The sequence below is a fragment of the Callospermophilus lateralis genome, chromosome 8, assembly GCF_048772815.1.
Source record: "Callospermophilus lateralis isolate mCalLat2 chromosome 8, mCalLat2.hap1, whole genome shotgun sequence".
Classification (NCBI taxonomy): Eukaryota; Metazoa; Chordata; class Mammalia; order Rodentia; family Sciuridae; genus Callospermophilus; species Callospermophilus lateralis.
In genome coordinates this window covers 66,555,818-66,578,344 of record NC_135312.1, presented here as the reverse complement: position 1 = coordinate 66,578,344, position 22,527 = coordinate 66,555,818, and the positions used below count along the sequence as shown (strand labels likewise).

The following is a 22,527-nucleotide window of genomic DNA, read 5'->3' as shown; positions in this document are numbered from 1 at the left end:
TGATAATTTCAAGGCTTTTAGCTGAATTAATAGAACCAGATGGACATGCTGCTCATGGCCATTGTCATGGAGATCAATAAAATTAATGAAAGCATCCCTCATAAATCAAAGATTGAAAACCAGGAAGATGATTTTGTGTTATTTCCAAAAATCATTAGTAATGCTTTGCCTTGGCACTTCATTTGCCAAAAAAGAAGGGGTGGGGATTAAAGATCAATAAGATGCAATTCTGGTTCTTTTAGAAGATACAGTTATGGATAGAGCTATCAATTGAGTGAACCAGCAGGTACTAGAATAGGCCTATTACCTACTCCCCTTAGGAATAACAATGCCCCTTTGTAGAAGTGATTTCCACTTCACAGGCCAGAAAACAGACTCAAAGAAGTTCAGTGACTTGTCCTTGCTGAACTGCACAAAGCCTGGTGAAATGCTTATCTAGGTCTCAATTGCCTGCTATTTCCACTGTACCTTGCTGCCTCCTGAAATGTTTCTTATTTGGCAACAAAAATAACAAGCTATAGGAGATTCTAAAAGAAATAGCTACAAATTGGGAGCACAAAAGTAAATTTACTCTGCTTTTAGATTCTCGGAAGCTTCATAGAGAACTAACAATGATTTGGCTCTTACCAGATGACCTGACTGTGCAGGAGATAAGGAAGACAGATAAGGAAACAGAAAAGGCAGGTGGGAAGTTCCAGAGGTGTCAACTGGTATGACAAGTGTAACAGGAAGTGGTAGGAAATTATAAACGAAACTGGAAGTCAGAGCAATTTTATGTGAAGGACTTTGTCTTGGTCTAGGGAAAGTCATCAAAGTTCATTAGAAAAGTCAAACTATGTTCAGATGGGTGAGTTAGAAAGGCAACCTGCAAATAACGATAATAAAGGGTAGATGCTCTGGGTAAGAAGCTCTCATCAAAAGATGAGGGAAACTGACCAAAGAAACAGACAACCTGGTGAGTAAACTGCAGACTGACAAAAGAAGAACAAGTCCTTCCTGTATGCTAGCTGCTGTGATCAGTCTGACATAACCTATCGAGTTAAAATCATAGAGCAGGTCTAGAGGAGTGATATTTTCATTATTCCAGTTACACAGAGGGAAAACAATTTGCATGGAAGGTTCAATAACAACGGGGAAATTGCAGACTACTCGAACCCAGGCAGTTTGATTGCAAAACCTTTGATTTTAACTATTGCGTCATATAACTTTTTGGATGAATTCAAGATTTTCATTAGACAAGACAGGGAATGGAGAAAGATGAAAAAAAAAAAGGCTGGGGGTTGGGGAGAGAATTACTGAGATTGATTTTGCCCACTTTGAATCTGAATTTGGACATCCAAGTAGTGGTATGGAATAGACATATGTGAATGGTGGGAACATGAAAAAAAATTTATAAAATGGGCTCACTGGGCTGCCCCCACATGCTTTCACTTAAAAAAAAAGAAAAGCCATTTGCCTGTGGCCCTGCCTGGCTTAAGTTCACAGGACATGTTACATCCTCAGCAAATGACTTCCTGTCTGCAGGAGATACGCAGGCCTAACATGCCCAAACATTAATGTTAAGAACACAAGTTTCCCTGAAGTGGCAGGAGGGATGGGGGAAGAATTTTGTGACCCTTACACTGACCAAATTCCGAAACTCAGGAAGATAAGGATAATTACCCCATCCATAAAATCTGTAAGAACAGGCTCAATTAGAATGGGTCAGCACTGACCAACGTGACCTAGAGTTGTCATGGCAGTGGGGGCTTGAAAATCTGATGTCATCCTGCTGTCAGTCAAAAGTCAAGAGGTGAATCTGGGCAGAACTCTCTGAAACTTTCCTGAGACCCTTACTAAAACTGAAGGAAAAAAAGCACACTGGCGTTCTCCTTTCTGAGAGGACCCCTTCTGTTCTTGAGAGTTTCCCCTTTCCCCTTTCCTATCTCCTCTAACACACTCTGAGTGACATGTCTGAAATCTTTCTGGCTTGATCTCAAGAACCAGGGTTTGAAAGGGGCCCTTTGCGCCACCTCAGCTGCTCCAGCCTTGTAACAGCTGTAGCTAGTTTCCTAATTGAGAAGACAGATAAAAGGTAAGTCAAGATAAAGAAGTATATATTGCTATATAGTCGCTGCTTGATACTGAAAGATCACATAAGCTTGCTCAGTGGGGAGAGGTAAATAAAAGCAGAACATTGTCAAGAATGAATGCTATAAAGACCACACTCCTTGAAAACAAATAAAAACACATTCAATCTCCAAAACCACAAATCCCATAAACTCAAGTAGTCTTTATTTTCGATTATGCCTTTCTGACTTTGTGCTCTAGTGTGAGATTTATTTACTTGGTTTCCCCAAATCATTGACGGACTGGTGTGTGAAGAATTATCTTTCCAAAAGAACAGCTTCAGAAAACTCTGAGTTTTTCTAGAAAGTTAACATTTCTGATGTTCACATATTTGTCAAATTGGACTTTAATCATTCATGTTTTAAAATTATTGAGTAAATATGTCTTCAATATAGAAAAAATGATATTGTTGAAATTAGAAGCAAAATAGTTTGCTTCTTCCAAACTTTTCCCCCCAACTCCTCCTGGTCCTCTTCTCCCACCATCTTGCTGCAAACTGCCGTCACCATCTGTGGTGAGGAGAGACTCCCAGATGACAAGAGCCTGAGTGAAAGAAATATGTCACTAGATGATGCATACTGTAGTGGTTTCACTGAGGACACCAGTGATACCACTTCATTTCTGTCATTCAAAGTGCAATCTCTGGAAAACAGGAAAGCAGTCTCATACATGGTATAGGTATTCAAGTGGGGCATGGGTTAGAAACATCATTTCCTAACTTCCAAATAGCAGGAAGAATGTCTCCAAAAACCATCCAGCAGTTACAGAAACTCAGTTCAAGAGGACAGAGCAATTTGAGGCATGAATGGTTAAATGATATTCTTCACCAATTTTCCTCCTTAAGATGCATCTTGCATGGGAGACATTGCCATCTGTGAATCTGGCAAGGTAGACAGGGGTATTGAGAAAGGGACTTTCTTACACAACCTCAAAGTTATCTCACTAATTATCTGTGTCAGATTATCTCACAAAGTAAATCTGAGCTGATCCAAGAGAAGAATTTAAAGAGCAGTTCAAAGGTATCTGGTGATTCTAATGTACTTTATAAAACTATTTACATTTCTAGTTTTGGTCATGGCGAGGTCTATTGGCACAAACAGCACAGCCACAAAGTATTCTTTCGCTTTTAATAACTCATCTTATATATTTTGTATATATTTATACTTCTTCTTATCTTCATTTCCTCAACAAAAGGGGAAATAAAAATATTGATCTATAAAATAAGCAGATGATAACACAATGCCAAAAATAGCTTATGTTAAGTGCAAGGGGTGAAGCTTGAAAGCAAGCTAAATTGCAACACATATCGATTTAACATTTATAGAGGAGACTTACAATAAAATAATTCTTGAGATATGCTTCTTATTTTTAGTTTAGTTTTTAAAAACTACTCTATATACACATATCCAGTTGAACACTTGACAGTAGCATGATGGGGCATGATATAACTTTGGTACACATTGCAGATATGGGTAGTTAATGACTGTAAATGATATTCCTTCACCAGTGAGATCTCTGTACAGCCAGGTGACCAGCCACCTGATCCCATATTGTTTCCCACCAGAATCCCCAGAGTTCTTCCAAGAGCCATCAGAGACAGCAGAGAAGGCAGGCTCACTGGATCCATATTGTGTTTCCTCTCTCGGTTCTCCTGGGTTCCACTGTCAGCTCTCCAAAGGTGGAAAAAAACTGCTCCATTTCCTTCTGTAGCATGTCATTTCTTTTCTCGGCATCTTCTTTTGCACGCTCAGCATTTCGCATTTTGATTTCTATCATTGTGAACTTTTTCCTTTCTTGATCCAGTTCATCGTGGAGACTCATCATTTCTGTTTCCAAAGACAAATTTCGCTGTTCTAAGCTACAGAGGATAGAAAGAGGGAAAAAGAATAAAGCAATTTATTCACTTGAAATGCAAGAGGGATTCAAATGTTCTTACCTCTGTGTCTACAGTGCTTACGAAATTAGGAGGCCTTTTAAATCAGTGACACAAGGTCAAACGATCAAAAAGGCTTTATTTTGTGGTTTCATTTTACTATTTGCTAAGTGATTTACTGTCATTTCATTTGTAATAAGGCCCCAAGGCATCTTCTGGAAGCATTTAGTTGTCATTTAGCAGTACATGAACCAAATTTGGCCCAAAGAAACCAGAGGATCAGGTCATGTAGCACTCACGGGGAAGAAGCAGGAGGTGGTCAAGGAAGGAGGCTTCCCAGACACTAAATGTGAACTTAGTTCACTAAACGGAAGGGGAAAGAGGAGGAAAAACACATTTGCCTTCTGTCAAAGGAAAATTCTGATAACAATAATATCGTGGTTAGATTTAAATCCACTTCTAAGAATGGACTTTTCCAGAGTGTACAGAGTGACATGTTACAAGAGAATGATCAAAGTAGCCAGCTGACCCTGCCAAGTGAGGTAAAAGTTTAACTTCCATTTTTATTCTTTTATTACATGGGACTTAAATTGCTCTAGAAAAGTTCATTCTTAGAAGTGGGCTTAAGTCTAACAATGACATTATTGCTATCACTTAAATAAGCACTGGAGGCTTTGCAAACATGCATCCCATCCAGGCAGCCAGCCTGCCACCACCAGGGTTCATGGTTTTCCAAACTGTTAGTCCATCCTGGGGTACAGGTAAATTACAACTTATAAATTGCTAGCTGTATTATTTTGGAGAACTATAGAATTTAAGGTAACTTATTTTTTTAAAAAAATATTTTTTTCTCAGTGGCTCAGGAGGCAGAGGCAGGAGGATCACAAGTTCAAAGCCAGCCTCAACAAAAGCAAGGTGCTAAGCATTTTAGTGAGACCCTATCTCTAAATAAAATACAACATAGGGCTGGAGATGTGGCTCAGTGATTTGAGTGCCCCTGAGTTCAATCACTGATACTCCCCATTAAATATACATATATTTAAATATATATAAATAAAAAACATAAATAGATAAATAATTTATATGTAAGTATGTGCGTGTGTGTGTGTATTTTAGTTGAAGATGGACACAATAACTTTATTTATTTATTTATTTTTTAAATGTGATGCTAAGGATCCAACCCAGTGCTTCATATGTGCTAGACAAGCTCTCTACCACTGAGCCACAGTGGTAATTTCTTTAAAAACAAAGACTATGTTAATATCCATAACCAATAAGACTTAAGTCACATTTATATATGTAAACACACATGCACATGTACCGACATGCAGAGTTCAAAAGAGGGGTATTAAATACTTCTTTAATGTAAGATGTATCTTGGTAATAGTTGACTTTTTCTTCATTTCCCCTAAAGTCAAATAGGAATCACTCAAGTTTACCTAACCACTGAAATTGAAAAGGTGAACGTGTGTGTAGATTGCAAAAATCTGATTATTTTAATAACAATCAAATTAAAATCTCAATTACTTTTCTGTTTTGAAAAAATAAAAACAAACCTAATATGTTCTCTGGGTATTTCATCCAGATAATAAAAACACTTAAAATGAATCTACCTTTGTAAACAACTGGAATTTCAAAATAATAATTTCTCCTCTTTCATACTTGAGGAAACTATTTTAAGCATATGATCACATTTTTTTTTAATGTAAGAATCTGGTACTCTGCTGGTTGCCACCCAGAGTTATCATACAATATATTATCTTTGCTTTCTAAAGTATTTTAGACCCAAAAATGTTGGAAGAAGCTCAAAAAAATACTAAGAAAGTGAACCCTTACAAACAATATGTTGACACATTTGTATATATCAGGTACTTGCATGAAATTTCCAGGACTTTAAAGGAGTCCTGGAAGGAATTGAATACAGAGGGAATCCCTCCCAATACATTATACATAGAAATGCTGAAAAAATATGAGATATTTAAAATGCAGAGTCAGTGTTAAAATAAATAAAAGAATGCCTCAGTCACCAGAACCATGGAAGAAACTCAAATACTGAATAGTAAGTGGAAGTACACAGGGGTGCTGACCCTGTATCAAGGCCAGGGCTAAGTTTTTCTTTTTTGCACAGGGACAAGGAGGTGAGGTCTGAAATAAGAGAGGCAGGAAGATGTGTGTTATTCATGAATGTTTAGGACATAGATTTTCTTGCAAAAAAAGGGACTACATAAACTCTGCTCAGCGACCTGTAGAAGTGGCAGAATTGAATGAGCAAATGAGAAAATTAGTAATTCAGAAAAGAGATCTGAGAAAACCAAAATGTCTTAGAGTTGATAAATAGGACAATTTAAATAAGAAACAGAAGTTAACAGAGATGGAAGATAGATTATGAAAACTCAACATACCTTATTATTAAGTTCTAGAAAGAAAACAGAAAATGGTGGAGACGGAATAGACAAAAGGTGAATAAAAACATTTAAGAATTGAAAGGGACACAAGTCCACAGATCAAATAATAAAACATATATTTTGAGAGTTAAAGAATGGAAAAGACATTGGGAAGATGGGATAGCAATATTAATATTAGAAAAATGGGCTTTCAGATAGAAAGCATTATTATAATAAAAGACACCTGTTATTTAATAATAAAAGGATCAATTCAACAGGGAAACAAACCATTCTCAATTTTTATAAGAGAGCCTCAAATTATTCTATATAAAATATAATAGAATTATAAGGAGATTGATAAACCCAGATTAATGTTTGGAGAATTTGTGGTAACTTTCTCAGAAATTATAGATTTATCTGATAAGAATTAGGGGAAATATAAACAATTTCAATGGTTTGATTAATAGACTTTATCTATTTGTAATACACAGTATTTCGACCTAATAGTAAGAGAATAATGTTTACTAGATCAAATAGTTGATACCATAAAATTTAATGTTTCTGACTATAATATAACATTTTCTCAGAAAATAAAGTTAGAGGGCTGATATTGTGGCTCAGTGATAGAATGCTCACCTAGCATGGGCAAAGCTCTGGGTTCGATCCTCAGCACCACATAAAAATGAATAAATAAAACAAAGTTATTGTGTCCAAGTATAATTAAAATTTTTTTTTTTTTTAAAAAAAGGGGGTGGAGAAGGAACGCCAAACTCAGATATTTAAAAACTAAAAACCATATTACCTCATTGATAATTAAACAAAGTTACATATTATATCTATCATTTCTGTCTGCTTCTATCAGTAAGTCCATCCTCAATACAATGAGGTGGAGGTAAAAAGAAATTTAAAGAAAAATGTATAACTTTAAACAGGAATAAGTTAACTTCTCCTATTGCCTTGGCTTGGGCATGTAGCACCCCCTGCTTCCTGCAGACCTCTCCGTGGACTGTCATGGGGGTGTGAATGCTGTCATGAAATGGTCCATTGAAATACCACTCTATTGGAAAGTTCTATTATTTTATCAAACTTTCTGAAATGAACCACAGATCTCAGAATGTACATTTATCATCAACAGCCTTAGAAATGAGTGCAAACATCTCAAGCTTTAGATTGATAACATTGTTTCCTGCTCCCATTAAAAGTTTAAAGTGATATCCTTTCCCTTGAAAGATAAGCTTTCTAGTGCAAGTTCTACCTTATTACCAAGCATTGGCTGCATTTCAGAATTATGGATTCAGTAATTTCAAAATCCATATTCAGAAGGAAGAGTGACCTTATAAGATGATGATCCTGCTTTTTTCTTATTTAAACTTCCTTTCACCCAGCATTATACAGAAAAATGCAAATCATATTGCCATTCAGGGTAGCTTACAAATATATATAAATATATATTCATATATAGAAATTTATATATTATATACCTGTGTATATATATGTATATAATACATATATATACATGCATATATTATATACATGTGTATATAATATATGTATGTCTATCTGCCCAATGATATAATTTTTCAGTCTCCTGAGTAATATTTTTATCTATATTTACTTTGCCATAACTTTTGAAAGTATGTTATCTTTTGGTCTGATAACTGGTAAATGGATGAGAAACATATTAAGATAAATTAAAGCCATATATATAAATCTGTCCTGCTTCTGTGGCTCCAAAATCTGTAGTTACATATGACACCAAGGTACCATGAAAGCAGTGGAAATAGGATAAATTTTTGAGGATCGAGTACATCATGCAGGAAGAGGTCCCCCAAATCACACAGATTGAACCTAGGAACACTAGGTGGGCTAACTTGAGCCTCAGCCCTCTTTCCCTGACTTGGTAATTCAGTGTTCTTTACCCAACATGACACTGAAAGAACATGAAAGCAATGAGCTTGTAATTTCTATGACCATGGTAAAAATGCTGGGTGTGGTCATGTTCACATCCTTGGCACAAGGTTTTATTGTGAGTCTTGGGCTCTCCTCTCAGTGGAGAACCAGATACTCAGGAGCACCGTGAACACAGAACAGGCAGCCAATACCCCTTAGCTGGCCCCCACTACTGCCCTGAGCAAATTACTAAGCAAACTTCTGTTGACCACCTTATGAGAAAATGGAAATTGGTATAAAGCAGTTTTTGCATAACTGCTTCCTTAATCATCTAGCTGAACCCCACGTAGGCTATGACTCCTTTGCTGGTGTTAGCACAGTCCATGTCACCTCTTCTAAAATCCCACCAAGGATTCCAATCTCAGAGTAAATGTCAAGGACTGAAAATGACCCCACAAAACCCTAGGACATCTTACACCTGTGGCCTCTCTGAGCTCATGTCGATCCTTAAAGTCTGAAACAAACCTAGCTGACAGAAGATACTTTCTCAGAATTCAATGATTGAAAGAATGAAAACTAAATTTCTGTTTACTTTATTTTTAGCCCTAATATTTACCTATCTTTTTTTTAACCTTAACTTCATTCTTTTCTTCAAAGCAGGTTCCTTATTCTTGGTTCATTTCCTCATTCATGGTCCCTCTCCTCTTCTAATACATCTCCACATATTTAATGATAACATGTCGAGCACCAATTCTGTGCCAGGGACTTCCTAGGTGCTTCTGAGACAGATATTACTAGTATTTAAAATTCTTCCACTGGGAAACAGGCTCACAGAGATTCAACTAACTTCCTTAAAGTCCCTCAGCTCACAAATGAGGACTTGATCTCTTTGCCCTTGGTAACCATTTATTTAGCCCCTTGTGATTTTTGTCCCACAGCCACAAGCTGCGGCAGTTAGGATCTGCAGATTTTCCTCACCTCTTTATCCTGGACTCATACTCTATCTTCTGTTTGGTCATTTCCTGTTTCAGGCTGGAAACTAAACTGTGCAGTGCACTGTGGCTGCTGGTGTTGTTACCAACAAATGTCTCACTGTTGTCACTGCTGCTGGTGGCACGACTACTTCGACCTCCCACGCTCCTCCGGTCACTTTTGCTTTCATAGTCCCCAGGGTGGGAAAGGTCGTCCTGTGGGGGACCATCCAAAACAGGATCCTCAAAATTTCCACCATAAAAGTCTTGCTCTGGACAGGTGGTGGTGGAGGAGCGGCAGGAATTGGAGTTCTCCGGGAGGGAGATTTCACAGGAGGAGGTGGACCAGGTGGCGCTGTCCACACTCTGTTTGTCATCGAGGTTCATCATGGAGAACTGCTGATGGACATTGTCATAGGTGGAGAGCCGGTTGTGCTGGCCCGACTCTGCGGCTTGCTCCTTTGGCTTGTTATCCCTCAGGGTCACATAGCCGTTGGGCAGCCAGCTCATGCTTCGACCATTCACGGGGTTCCCCAGTGTGTCGGTGTTCAAAATGCCCATGCGCACTGTTCCGTTCTGCACACTGTGGGTACCCATTTTGGTTCCAGGTCCTTTCAGTGAAGAGGTCCTTCTGGCTTGTAAGCTCCCATTGGGGGTGGTCTGAGTTTTCTCAAGACCCTCTGCATTGCTGCTGCTAAAGGACCCATTGGTGACTATCCCACTGCCCTTATTGAAGGCTGGGTTCTTTTTCACCATGAGAGGGGGACTCCTAGACACATCCAGCTTGTGGATGCTATTCCTTGGGCTGTTGTTTTTGCTGCCTGATAGAGCTGGGGGGGATCCATTGTCCAGGCTGCTTCTCTGGGGAGACTCAGACTTGTCCCAAGAGCACCGCCTGCCAGGGCTGTCCTTGGTGTTATTGTTTTCCTTGTTCTGTAACTGACCCATAGTGGCTTTCTTCTGAGTGTCGTTGTTGTTGTTGCTCACTCCGTCTTGGGGCTTGCTTTGCGGTTCTGTATCTTTGGGGAACAGACGATCGTGCTTACTAATCATCATTGACATCAGCTGCTGGACCACCACAGTGCCTGGAATGGCATAGAAAAGTAAAGTGGTGTGAGGCAGTCTTGATTTATTTTCTACTTTGAATGTGACTCTTAAAAAAAGCATATTTAGGTAAAATTCAAAATTATTTTTAGCAGTGCTAAACTATAGTCTTAATTATTGTAATAGCAATAGAAGATAAAATCTCTTGAGCATTTATTCTATGCCGATGTGCTATGCCAAGCACTTTCTTTTTGTAGTTTAGTTGGATTTTAAAACAAATATATGGATATACATTGTTATTATAACTGCATTTAAAAAGATAAGTCAAGTGCCTAAGGTCATAAATCTAAGGACCAGATTCTAAGCTTGAACTCAGTTATATTGTTCCAAAGACTGAACTCTTAATTATTATACAACATATATTACAAGCCTGATATTTAATTATGATGACTCTTTCTTAGGAAGAGGCCACTTTGACTACTCATCTGACAATTGCCTCAAATTATCACTGCATATGAGATCTCTGAAACCATAAGCCTCCAAATAAACTTTGGTCCTCTAATTGTTTCATCATGTCTTTTGCTCATGGCAGTGAAGAAGCTAACAAAACATCTCTAAATATAAAAATTATCTGTGGTGCATGTATGATCTCTTTCTAATATAGTAAGATGATGAAGTTCCACATGACTTTGCTCACTATCAAAAGCTTTGGGACATTTTAAGTGACAAATCCAGAATGGTGTAGTGAGGAGCTACAAAATCCTCTTCTCCATAAAAGCACTAGCAAAAAAATTTCAGAATCAACTTATTCAGAATTCTGGAAATTAACTAATGGAGGGAAGCAATCTGTAGAGTGTTGATTCAAGAAAAGGGGCTGAATCTCTATAAAATCATCAAGCTCTATAGTGTTTCAACTTGTGCTATCCCCATCCTTTTCTCCCCAGCTTTGCAATAACCTTGAAAACCAATAGTCCATAGTCATAACAAGGACCAAAAGTCTAGCAGTACAGCAGACACTGCAATGGGTACAGGGAAATTGCAACTCCTTCAAAACTCCATTTCCAGAGAATTGTCATGTTTTGACCTCTCTGTTAATTTTCTGGAAGTTACACTCACAAGGCTTGCTTTTATTTGATCTGATTAGAAGCTTACCCCGGGTGAACAGCATTTTTTTCCAGTGACATTTGTAAAAGATAAAGATAGGCATTTATCTTTATCATTGTGGTGCCTGAGGCAATGGATAACAGTAAAGACAAACAATAAGCTAACTGAACTTAAAAGGAAAATCTTGGGGATGAGGTTTCCATAGTGGGTTTTGAAATGCTCTGATGTATTTTGGGGAACCTAGAAAACCACATGTGCAGTTCAGGTTGTGTGCATACTTAGGAAACCACTGAGAAGGCTGTAAACACTCATCTCTCTCTGAACCTGAGGCTCTGCATAAGCAGGAATTGAAGGCTAAGAAAGTGTTGTCAACTGCCTAGCTGAGTATTGATTTGTCCCAACATAAACACAGAACCCTCTGGTAGAGACAGTGAAACTCATTGACTCCAGGTGTTCAAGAAAATCTATATCTAATCATTAGCTAACAAACCAAGCAGAGACTTTAAAGGCCACACAAAAATACTAAAACAGACTTTACAGAATTAGTTCAGGAAAGACTAAACAAATGACAATACTAGCAACATCAACAAACCCTAATAAAGAAAAAATCCAATATCCATAATTTTCACATATTAATATTTCCTAATTTTCAACAAAACATTATGATATATGAAAAGAATTAGGTAAGTATGGCACAAACACAAGTATCTGTGGAAATCCATCCATTGTATTCATTAAGCAACAGCTTTAAATAAGCTACTCAAAATGTATCCAAACAACTTAAGGAAACCAAAAAAAAAAAAGAAAAGTGAAAATAATGTGTCATCAAATAAAGAATATCAATAAAGAGAAAGTATATGTACAAAGAATTGGATATTCTAGAGCTGAAAAGTGCAATAACTAAAATGAAAAAGTTGAGTAGGTGGGATCAATAGCACACTTAGAAAGGTAGAAGAAAAAATCAGCATACCTGAAAATAGGCAAATTGAGGTTATGCAGTCTAAGAAATGATAGAAAAACCAAGAAAAATGAAAGAAGCCTCAGGAATCAATGGGGAACCATCCAACATACCAGCATAACATCTCAGAAGGAGAGGTGAGAGAAATGAACTGAAAGACTATTTCAAGAACTAGTGGCTGGAAACTTTCCAAATTGATGAAAAACATGTAAGGAGCCCTTCAAATTCAAAGCAAAGGTAAATACAAAGAGATTAATACCTCTACACATCATAGTTAGATTACTATAGGCCAAATAGAAAGAGAATCTTAAAAGCATCAAGAGAGAAGCGACTCATATACAAGAGACCCTCACTAAGATAAACAACTGATATATCATCCAGAACCATGGCATCGAGAAGGCAATGTAAATGAATTTTCAAAATTTCAAATATGAAGGAGAAGTGAAAAAAATTCTAAGATAACTGTTTTAGTTAGCATTTTTGCTGCTATGACTAAAAGACCCGACCAGAACACTGTAGAGGAGAAGAAGTTTATTTAAGGGCTCACGGTTTCAGAGGTCTGGGTCCATGTTTAGCTGGTTCTATTCCCCAGGGGCTCCAGGTAAGGCTGAACATCATGGTGGAAGACTGTGGCAGAGGGAAGTGTCTCACATGATGATCAGAAAGGAGAGAGAGGGTGAGAGAAAGAGACACTCCACTCTCCAGATATAGAACATATTTCCCATAGCCACGCCCCTAATGAACTACTTCCTCCAGCCAAGCCCCACCTGCCTCCAGTTACCACCCAGTTAATCCTATCAGGGATGATTTTACTGATTAGATTAAGGCTCTGACCCAATCATTTCTCCTCCAAACTTTCTTGCATCATCTCACATGTGAGCTTTTAGCAGATACCTCACATCCAAACCATAGCAATAACAAAAACAGAGAATCTGTCATTAGCAATCTTGTTCTATGAGAACTATAAAAGTGCAAGAAATTTTTAATTAAAAAGAAAGCCTTCAATAAAGAAAAAAAAACTTTTATTAGATGAAAAGTTCATGGTTCTATTTTATCCTCATAGTTTTACTCTTTACTGTGGAATATGAATTAAAAATTAATGTTGTTGTGGTTTAGATACTAGGTGTCCTAAAAAGCTAATGTGTGAGACAATGCTTAGAGGTGAGATGATTGGGTTATGAGAGCCTAATTTTGGTGCATTAATCCCCTGATAGGGACTAACTGGGTGGTGACTGAAGGTAGGTAGGGTGGGGCTGGAGGAGGTGGGTTGTGCCTTTGGAGTATATATTTTGTCCCTGTGGGCAGAGTAGTTTCTCCTTCCTGCTTCCTTGTGGCCATGTCCTAAGCCACTTTGCTCCACTACACTCTTCCACCATGATGATGTACTGCCACACCTCGGACCTGGAGCAATGGAGTCAGCTGTCTGTGAACTGAGACCTCTGAAACCATGAGACCTGGGTAGACTCTTCCTCCTCTAAAATTGTTCTTGTTGGATCTTTTGGTCACAGTGACAAAAAAAAAATACTCAGAGGTTTTAGGTATAGACAAAGCAATAACTAAGAGAATAGTGGATAGAAAAGTTGATCTTTTATTGAAAGCATTAATTCAAAGTATTAATTGGTTTATCAGGTTCTATAGCATATCATCTATAATCTCAAAATATATATTCACATAGTCCTCTTTAATTTATAAGCAGGGTTTTTTGCTCCATATACCTGGCTGTAACAAGTAGGCTTCTAGACTAGTTTCCCAAGCTAGGGTCCCCAATCCTCTAAGGACCTTAACTCTGCATTAATTTTAGTACAGTAAAGCAGTATGAACTCTCACACACACATCACTCATCCTGTGGCTTGAACTTTATCAAGTTTGTGTGTTCATATAATGCTGATAATAGGTCCTAAGAGTCTCTGGTAAATCAATACAGAAGGGGAACTTGAGCTTTAGTTAGTAAATGTAGTTTTTATATAAAAGACTTGCAATGTGAGGTTTAGTGAAGAACATGATGAAAAGGGCTTTTGACAATGTGGTTTTCCAGCTGCTAACTGAGGCTGTCAGAGCAGCAGCCTGGCCTGGGGCGAGGCTGCTCTTTAATTTAAAGCAACACCTCAGCAAAATAACAAGATAATTCAAACTCAAATTTGGATTAGAAGAAAATATGTTACAGCCCTCTCTATACTGTACACTCTTTCTGTGATCATTCAAAATCCGACATATTTACAAAGAGTATTTGCCATGTGTCACACCTACTGCTAGACCAGTGTTGTTTGAATTTTAATGTTCATACAAACCTGGAGATCTTGTTAAATTGTAGATTCTATTCCAGGAGCTATTGGGTGGGATTTTGTCTTTCTAATAGGCTTCCAGATGACTGCAGCAATAACAGACCAGTTAAATTAGAATCACCTGGGAGCTTTGCATTTTCAAGACCCCCCTATAGACCTGTGAATCAGAATTGGCATTTTAACAATATCCCTGGGTGATTCCTCTGTTAGAGTTTTAGAGACACTGTGGTAGGTGGGAATGTTTCACATATAACTTTTAATTTAACTTTCTCAAAAGTTTGTGAGATAGGACTTAACATTTTTTTTTTTTTTCCGATCAGAAAATCAAGATTCTGAAAGTTAAGCTGCTTACTCAAGGCACAGATAGATAAGTGATCAAAATTACTTGGACTTTTTATTCCAAATTATCCATTTGTCCTCCTACATTCTAGTTGCTAGAATTTCAAACTCTAATAGTAATAAGTAAACTTGGGGTAGTTCTAAATAGGAAACTAAATAAAAGACAAAAATTTTATTATTACAGAGTTATAAGAGAAAAAGAGTGAATGAATTTAATTGTTTCATGTATATATTTTTCTTCCTTAAGTAACCTTTGAATTTTCATGTGTTCAATGCAGTGAGTCTGTTGAAAAGATCATAGAGCAGTGGAAATGGCTGTCAACACTGTTGTCACAAAAGACATTGTATTCCAGATGTTATTTTACTATATCCCATAAGAGGGATGCACTTTTAAGGGTTTGCAGACTCCATTACATATGACTACCTAGTATTTTGAGGACATAAACCTTTTCCCATCACTGGGATATCAACATTTGAAGCATCATTGCTTTCCATCACAGCTGTGGACTCTTGTGAGGCATTTTATTAATTAAAGAAAAGAACTGTTGTTCTGAAAGTCTCCATGATTGTGAACAGCCATAAAAAAGCATATCGGCCACGATTGTGAAATGAGTGTCTGGGGCCTACATATGTAGACTGTCTTTCTTATATGTTGGGAGGTTTTGTTTTCATCTAGTCTCTGGGATAATAAATGGCAATAGTTACCTGCCATGGGACTACTTTGAATTTTATAGCCATTTAGGACCAACGGTCTTCGTAGTAATGGTGTGTGTATGTCACTACATGCACCATCTTTTTTTCCTTTTTTTATTTCTTCCTCTTTTTTCCCCTTAGTATGCTAATGAGGAGCAATAAGACCAAATAATGTGGTCAGAATGATTATAATCACCATCTGATTCTACAGAGTCCAAGCAGATTCTGGAATTCCACTGTACTACACAATCCAGCAATCCCTCCAGTTCATATCATTTTACACAGGTTGAATTTCAGTACTACACTATAGGCACTTTTCTTCATAAGCATTAGTTAAGATTCAGTTTTCCTTGAAAGATATTAGGTGCTACACTGTGTGCACACAGGCACATGCTCATGCACACATGTGTGTATAAATGGGCAGCATTATATGCAGTATAGCTTCATTTTGTATTTTTACAAGAAATAACCCAAACATGTGTCATTTGACACATCTGAAGAGATTTCTGTAAGATATACCATGGGTTTTCACATATTATGCAGCCCTGGAAAATCCTTCTCATTATGACTCAGAAGATTTCCCTTGCGTCCTTCTGTAGTCAATATGGTGTGCCTACTTCCAGCCCAATGCTGAGCTTTCTGTGACTATAGTTTTGCCTTTGCTAGACTTTCACAGCAAATGGAATTATAGAGTATGCAATCTTTGTGTCTAGGCACTTTTCACTTAACATAATACTTTTGACATTTATCTGTGTTATTGTGATAGTAGAAGCAAATGTGACTCCATTTTGTTTTATGACTTCATCCTGTAAAACAACCATGCCAAGTAGAAGGGTCATGACTGGGGCAAGATGTTCTTTTCCTTTTGCTATAGAAACCTTTAAGAACATGGAACTACCTAATGGGGTATTGTTTCTGTAACTAGGGTAACGGGGGCTCTGTTTCTGTAACTGGGGTGACTAGGATAACTGTGACTAGGATAACTGTGATTGGTTAGGCTTCCCTCCGCTTGACTGCACTCTCCTGCTTCTGTAACCAGGTTTTCTTGCATTGGCTAGACCCCCAACATTACTTTTGTGGTTTTCAGTCTTATAAGGAGTGCCCTTGCAATTGTTCAGGGGAACAGCTTTATGTTCTGGTCAGCCTCCACCGATGTGCTTCAATAAAGGCTTGATTCGATTATACATGAGTGGTCTGGAAGTCAGTTTATGAAACCTGGGATGAAGCATTAACTATAACATTATCATATGTGTTGGTAGTTGGTAGTTCCTTTTCTTTATTGTTGAGTAGTATTCCATTCTATAAACACAAAACGATTTGTTTATCCACTATTTGTTGGGGAATTGTTCTGTTTTTAGTTTGGAGTTAATATAAATAAAGTTGAAATAAACTTTTGAATACAAGTCTTAAAAATATTAATATTTCTTTTTTTCGTAACATATTGTTTTATTGGGTGTCGTGGTTACCATATATTTAAGTTTACAAGAACTTGCTTACTTTTTCTTCAAAAAGGCGCTACCATTTTATATTTCTACCATGCATGTTTGGTATTTTCAGTATTAATTTGTACTTTGCAGGGGATGTGTAGTGATGTCTCATTATAGTTTAAACTTTCATTTCCCTGCTGGACAAAGATATGTTCTTTTTGTTATTTGCCTGTCTTCTTTGATTATGTGTTTTTTTTTAAAAAAAAAACAAACTTTTTTCTATATTCTCATTAGGTTTACTGCCTTATATTGCATAAATTCTTCATATACTTTTAAAACAAGTCTTTAATCAGATATACGATTTGCAAATATATTCTACCTGCCTGTGGCTTGTCCTTTTGTTATTTTTAGAAGATTTTCAAACAATAGTTTTAAGTTTGATAAAGGCTAAACTTCAAAAATTGTCATAATTAAAGCCTTTTAAAATACAAGAGAATTTTAAAAGAAAGATTTTAAAAATAAAGTTTACTTACCAACACAAGCAGTTTTTATTTAGGTCTGTTGTTGAAATTATAATGAAAACTACGGAGGTGTAAAATGCTTTTTACACATAGAGTAAACTTACTCTTACGTCTACTGTTGCATACACTTGTTATGTCTCAGGAGTAATACCAGCCTCAGGGTATATTTTCTTGGATTGTAATGTTCCCTACATCAAATGTGGATGTAGGAAATGACTAGGAAGTGCGAGCACAAACACAAAATCAACCTTGGAACTCAGCCAGTGGGAATCAGGGTCTACATTTAGTCCGAATTCTACCTATCTTCCCATAACTAATCCCCAGAATTTCCAGAATTACTTTATGGAACAATAAACCTCTCAACACCCTCTTGTTTGATAAGTATTAAATATTCCTGAGTGCAGAATGGTTAATAGGACCTTGAGAATGTTGTGAGGTCTTCCCAGACTTTCATTCACCAATCTTCCTATATGCTCTGATAACAGTCCTTAATAAAGTTTTTACTCAGACACACTGTGATTTTTCTGTTAAAAACAGAATGTTAGTGTCCTCTTCAAATTCTGTGCTAAAATCTTAACTCCCAATGTCATGGTAGCAGGAGCTAGGGAGATGATCAGGTCATGAGGGTAGAGCCCTCATGAGTTATATTAGTGCCCTTAAAAGGGGATTTCAGAGGGTTCTCTCACCTTCTCTTCCTTTGAGGACACAGTGAGAAGAAAGCTGTCAGTTAAACAGGAAAAGGGGCCTCACCAGACACTAAATTTTACTGTTCCTTGATCTCAAACTTCCCAGCCTCCCAAAGTGTGAGAAATAAATTTCTATTGTTGATAAACTACTCAGTCCATGGTATTGTATTATAGCAACAAAAACAGACTAAGGCACACGTCTCCTTACATATGGCTTTGTTTCTTTCTCTGGGGAAATGACTGACCTCTAAGAGAAAGATCATCATTCCCTAATTTGCTATCATAACCCTTTAACATATCATGCATATAATATTTTCATGCTATATTATAATTAAATGATTATATGTTAAATACTCCGACTATACCTATTTTGAAGACCAAACTTTTTCTTTCTCATCTTTGCAGGCTTACTGAAGAACATGGCATAAAGTAGTTGCTTAATGAACATTTATTGAATAAATAAATGAATTAAGAGATTTTTAAAGATTATTATGTTGAGTAAATTCTGCTATTAGATATGACTATTCTATTGAAATTAGAGAATTAACAATGTTTTATTAGAAAAATTAAATAGAGCCTCAAAGCACAAATAAAATCAACACAATATAATCCCTTAGACTAAAACTTGAATAATACAAGGAAATGATGTCTTTAGTGACTGGTAAAATGGTAGCTGTCTCAAAATAATTTTATAATTCTTTTCAAACTTAATCAGGAGAAAAATAGCAATTATATTTTCTGTCAAAAATTCAGATATGTGGACTAAAAAATTAGAATAGATCATTTGAAAATGTAACTGACTAGCCATCCTGCATCTTAAACCAACCAGACAAACCAACATCCTAACAGTCAACTCAATGAACAAATCTGCTCCTTTAAGCATTCCCATGGGAGATATTTATGGCTGGCCAATACAGCTGGATAACATTAACCTATCAAGTATTACAGAATATTTTCAACCAACTTTCTGTACACTGAGAATGCAGTCAGATTTGGTTTTCTCTGGAGACCACAATAAATATCCAACTTGTTTTCAATTATGTTTGGAGGCAAGAATATTGTTTCTTGAAATGCTGGCTCACACTGAGGCAGGAGGAAGAAGTGACTGAGTAAGTTCTGTGATCTGAGAAGTCTCCAGGTTTGGTTGCTGTGAAACCCCCAGGGGCCTGATCACCCCCAGGGGGAAAGGACTGAATGCCCATGGAACTGACAGCTTGTGTGGACCCCCCAAATTATGACAGCAGATGGGATTATTCTACTGTTTCATTTTCCATATTCTTTAAAAACCTATTTGTCTACTTATGCTCCTATTTCTTTCATATTATCAGTGTATTTGGAGAAAATTATTTTTCTCTGAGTATCAAGTTTCTTATTGGCAACAGGTAACAGTGGAACACTATATAATGTTTAAAGGATTTCTTCTAAAACAGCAACAAGAGTTGCCATAAAGTCAGAGAACAACGATAAAAACACTGTCTTCTAGGAAGATGGTATTGAATTTCCTGAAATTCTCCCATTAAAACGAGCCACCGAGAAGTAAGACCCAAAACTCACGGGCAACATTTACAGTAGAACTAGATGACAAAGAATGCACACTGGTGAAGATGAGGGGCCCCACAGCCTCCACGGAGTCAGTATATGTGTAGAGGAAGGAGAAAGAAGCAAAGGAGATGCTGATGGACCCGAAAACAGAAAACCCCCAAGTGCCCCAGGGCATTTCCTGAACAATGCAGAGGGCTGATTCAAGATGGATCTCACCTCAGAAGTGGCTAATCCTTAGGAACCTGTTAAGCTCAAGGTGTTAGTCAAAAGTTTTTATAAGAAAGGTCAATGACAAAATTCTGCCAGTTGTAATTCTGTGAGAGCTTAACTTAAGTCCTTTGTGAAAACATGTCTGCAAAATGCTCAAGTCTGAATAACCATAATGTGTTTCTCAGTTTTTCAAGTCAAACCAGAGTTTTCTGAAAAAGCAACTAGAAAGGCTTGCAACTCTGATAATCAGACAAACACTATCCTTGAGCCAATCATTGTATGACTTTAAAGATGGTATGCACAAATATTTTATACATAGAGCTTGGTACTTTACCCTATTATTAACAACATGTGTTCTCAAAATGGAAAAATGGAATGCAATTAATTATTTTTGCTGTTCAACAAAAGTAAAACCGGCATTTTCTTCTCTCTGAAGTGCTTGGTGGTGAAGAATATGATGCTAATGAAGCCTGGCAGCACTGCCTTGATTCATAGTAAGGTGCTAGTTTTTTTACCCATCATTACTTTGATACCGTCACAACACAGTGAGAGGGAAACACCATCTTAGTATTATTATAAAAATATGCTTGAGCCTATGAACCTTCTGAATGTATCCTAGAAGCCCCCAGGGTTCTGTGGACCATCTGAGAACTGCTAGGTAGAAAAACATCATTATGAGGGCTGCTGGTGAGCATTTAAAATACACACAATATATATGACTAAATTATAATGTATATATATATATATACATAAATATATGTATATGTATGAATGTATGTATATAAATATTATATAGTTTATATATATATAAAACTAATTGAGGACTAGAGGGAGAGAATATAGTGTACAAGGGGTATACACTCTGACAATGAAGATACCATACACATATTAAAAGAATAAAAAGAGGATCAGAAAAACATATGCAAAAAAGGTTTTGAATGTTTATAGTTAATCATATTGATGTTGATAACATTGCTATTATTATTATTATTTTAAAACTACTGTGTGTGTGATGAGGCTCAGAGAAAATGATTAACTACTACAAATTCTAATTCTCTCATCTTCAATATCTTTGAGAACCAGGAATCTTTGCAAGAAAGGTGATAAAACTAACAGAGAAGGGAATGAACAAAAATTCATGATTCTGAATTGGAAGCATAATGTGAATTTTTGATACAAATTTCTTTTATTGGTAAGTGTATATGCCTATGTATGTATGTGTATACACACACACACACACACACACTCACATACATACAATGCATAAAATACATGTTCATATATGTATTTGTATCTCCTAGCTCTGTCCACTGAGAGGCCTAGAAAAGATGACAAAGCCAGTAGGAATGAATATTACTAGTATTGGGCCTTGCGATATCATTCACCTACAAATGGAAAACAGGAAATTTGTAAATTGACCAATTCTAGATTTAGGGTAGAAGATATTATGAGCCTGTGAAATCTTGTCATATTAAAAAGAAAGGATGCTATCTAAAATATTAAGGTTATGTCAAATGCTTTAAGAAGGCAGCTTGAAGGGGCTTCCACTGGACAAAAATGGAAAAAGTGAGTTTAATGAAGGACAACAATTACAATCTATTGGCCCATCACATAAATTTCAGTACTTGAGTTCATTATATATATAGTACTGGGGATTGAAACCAGGGGAACTTTATCACCGAGTTATCATCTCTTCAGGATAGATATATATATATATATATATATTTTTTTTTTTTTAAAGATAGGATCTCCTTAAGTTGCTGATGCCAACCTTGAAATTGCAATCCTCTTGCCTGAACCTCCCAATTCACAAGCATGCACTACAGTGCCAGGTGACAAATTCACATATTTAAAAACCAAAGATTCTTAAGTGTATTAAGTAAGGGTGGTATCTAGTAAGGGAAGAAAAAACATTACTATAATATATGGGGAAGTCTGTATGGGTAGTGAAACTGCAAAAATAGGGGGAATAACTTGTGTAAATGTTTTCATGTTTAGATAGTAGAAATTATGATTGGTCAGGGCACAAGGAGGGCTTTTGGGGATGCCTGGAAGCATTCTTCTTGACTTATGTGGCAATTTATGAAGTGCTTGTCTTATATAACTCATTATGGTGTGTGTGTGTGTGTGTGTGTGTGTGTGTGTGTGTGTGTGTGTTGGTTTTCTCTATATTTTATTTATAATAAGGTTTTTTTAAAAAACGACAAACTAAAGTAACTTTACGCTTCCTGTACTTGCAAATCTAACATTTTATAATATCTGCACAACTTTTTAGACACAAATTAAGTTTTCTGGACAATCTATTGCCAAATATCTGATATTCAACTTATATTGCCCTCAGTATTACACAAAGGGAATTAAGTTGTGGAAATATAGGCAGATACTCAAAAGCTTTCTTTCTCAAATACAAGATATAAAGGAATGAAAACTTAGAATTTTCAAGAAAGGAGAAATATCAGAGAATAGAATTCACACCACCAAGGGCAATACTTTT

At 36.6% G+C, this 22,527-nt stretch overlaps 1 protein-coding gene across 2 annotated transcripts in view; it reads right to left on the bottom strand.

The window, feature by feature from the left end:
• Positions 1-2,257: 2,257 nt before the first annotated feature.
• The window catches only part of Arhgap24 (Rho GTPase activating protein 24), a 462,423-nt gene continuing 442,153 nt past the window's right edge, over positions 2,258-22,527 (bottom strand). For both annotated transcript variants that reach the window (XM_076864253.2, XM_076864254.2), the window contains 2 exons: positions 9,235-10,312; positions 2,258-3,967 (listed from right to left, as the gene is read on the bottom strand). In XM_076864253.2, the coding sequence (XP_076720368.1) occupies positions 3,724-3,967; positions 9,235-10,312 (1,322 nt within the window). In that variant the 3' untranslated portion in view covers positions 2,258-3,723. The remainder of the gene's footprint in view (positions 3,968-9,234; positions 10,313-22,527) is intronic.